At 24.8% G+C, this 2576-nt stretch overlaps 1 protein-coding gene across 1 annotated transcript in view; it reads right to left on the reverse strand.

Annotated features, from left to right (window-relative positions):
• Positions 1–1408, reverse strand: part of LOC108729877 (uncharacterized) — a 4358-nt gene extending 2950 nt beyond the window's left edge. The window contains exons 1-2 of the mRNA XM_018459219.1: positions 1354–1408; positions 473–710 (exon numbers count right to left, since the gene is read on the reverse strand). Of these exons, the coding sequence (XP_018314721.1) occupies positions 473–710; positions 1354–1408 (293 nt within the window). The remainder of the gene's footprint in view (positions 1–472; positions 711–1353) is intronic.
• Between the last annotated feature and the right edge of the window lie 1168 nt (positions 1409–2576).

Genomic DNA, 2576 nt, shown 5'->3' on the forward strand with positions numbered 1-2576 from the left:
TAATATATAATTATAGTTACAAATACCAAACATTTTTCTTTCTGTGTTCAATAAATTATTAAAATTCGTATCGGTCTCGAATTCGAACCTTAAGTCTCGTCTGGGTCTCGCCTCGGTCTCGTCTCGTCTCGGTCTCGGTACCAATATCGAGACTAGTTTCGGTATCGTTCGAAATATTATTTTTTAATGTTTTCATAAGTAGAATAATGAAAGAAATCGTAAAAAAAGTATTTAAGATATTTGTAGTTTAGTACAGTTAATTTTTTTAAACACATGCCCCTATTGTAAAAATTGGATGTATATTTCTAAGACGTTTTCCAGCAAAAATTTAGTATTATTTTTAGTACAATATTATTTCATATTTTCATTTTTCTTTTCAATAAACTTTTTACATTATTATTAAGTAATTATATTTATGAATTAATCAGTTATAAAAAGTATAAGCATTTATAGTAAAAAAAATTGTATTTACCAGACTTGGCAATATAAATTGAAATTTATAATTAACATTATGAGTATCCCAGTTCCTAAACCAGCAGCAAACCATGAATAATTAGGCCAGTACAATATCGAATAATTTACAAAGTCAGTATTCGAAATTTGGTATTCTTCTATTTTGTTTTCTCTGTATGTAGTGTTCCTTAATAGCGGTGTCACATTTTCTGTTGTAGTATTTGTTAATTGTGATGTCACGTTTTCTGTTACAGAATCTGTTACAGAACAGTAATGTTCTAGAAAAGTAATTGCAATTAATAAATAATTATATTCATTATTAGTAGATTTTGTAATAACTATTCATTACATATTAAAGAATTAATTTTGTTAAATATAAAAATTTGTTCTGAAGAAATTCATCTGTTAATTGCAAATAAAGTTACATTAGTCTTTTTTATAATAAAATTTTCCATAAGATTCTTATTACTGTATTTTTATTAATTATTTAATAACAGTGAAATAGAAAAGAAATTTAATATATTCAACTTGCTATAAGTAAATTAATTTTTGAATTAATAACAAATAAAGCGAAAAGAAGAGTTTCTATGTATACATTTTCATTTTATATTATACGACATTTTATACATAATAGTTTACAAATCTTGTATATTCTACTTTTTTTAAAAGATGTTTCAAATTATATTTTAATATTATACATATATCAGTTAGATATATGTATGTTCCATTATTTCTTTATGCATATATTCCTTACAGTTTTATTATTCAAAGATATACTTAGAAATCTGGCAGAGACAAGGCAGTGTCTCGGTACTTATATTTACTATGTTCGAAGTTTACATAATTAAGAGAATAATAAACAAATGAAACATTAGTTTCTTAATATATAAATTTCTTTACCCAAAATTAAAGTTGTGTAGACGGTGGTCCATAACGATAATGGTGACAGTGTCATAACATGGAACATTCTTTTCTTTACTTAAATAAGCAAAATTACTTTTCTTTATTTAAGTAATTTTAAAAAGGAAGTCGTAATTAATATCTTGCTGTATGTCGTATTGTCGTATCGTCTGAAATTAATAACATCTAAAATTAATGATATGTTTATTTTAGGTGTTTGAATAATAGAAAATATATATTGTCCGACAGCTTATTCGAGATGGTAAAGAGATAAATTCTAAAGAAGTTCAAACAAGATTGGATTGAAGAGATGTTTATATATTATTTGACAAGATTATGAAAGCTAAAAGATAACTTTGATTTCGTCTAATATACATCGCAGAAATATATTTTTTTGGAGTATCTTATAGTTCAATCTATGGCATGATCAACATGGCATTAACCCTTAAGTAAGGCGCACGAGTAAAATCACACAAGTGGGCGCATGGGGTCAGCAGTGACCCCAACTTCTTTTTTTTTTAATTTAAGTAAATCAAGAAAGATATTTAAGAATAAAAATAAATTAGTTTGTTAAAATTAACATTTATCTATCAATAGCGATTACTATTACATTCAAAATTACGTCCTAAGATAAGAAGCTACTGAAAGCGGGAAGGTCAAAAACAAATGTATTTTTTTAGCGATTGAAGTTCTGACCCTATGCGTCTACTTAAGGGTTAACTACATATTATCTAAATGTTTAGAACGTAATTAATTATTAATTAATATTAATTTTATGAAGAGAACAGAATTATGTTCTAATAATCTATTTTATCACCGATTTTTTTATATATGCTTGTATCGATAAACGGTTAGCATTTTATAATGCAAAAATTACAAAAATAGATAATCACGAAATATAAATTAATATGTAAAGAATAACATACAAATGATGATTACTAATTTTCATGAGGTCTGAATTAATCTTTATTTCTATAAAAATTCAATTGAATAAATTGTAACGTGTAGGTATAATGAGTTACTTAATATTAATTTATAACAAATAATACTCAAAGATAGAAAGTTAAAAAAAGTTTGGTATGATAACTAGTACATTAAGATATTATTTGCTCGATGAGGTGTAAAAATTAATTTCAAATAAGACAATTTCATCTGTACATCAAATAAAGTATTGTTTTATCTGTACGTTCTTATTATGTGATTCGATAACAAGTTACTGAAAA

This window comes from Mycetomoellerius zeteki, unplaced genomic scaffold (assembly GCF_001594055.1).
Source record: "Mycetomoellerius zeteki isolate Tzet28-1 unplaced genomic scaffold, Tzet1.0 scaffold81, whole genome shotgun sequence".
Lineage (NCBI taxonomy): Eukaryota > Metazoa > Arthropoda > Insecta > Hymenoptera > Formicidae > Mycetomoellerius > Mycetomoellerius zeteki.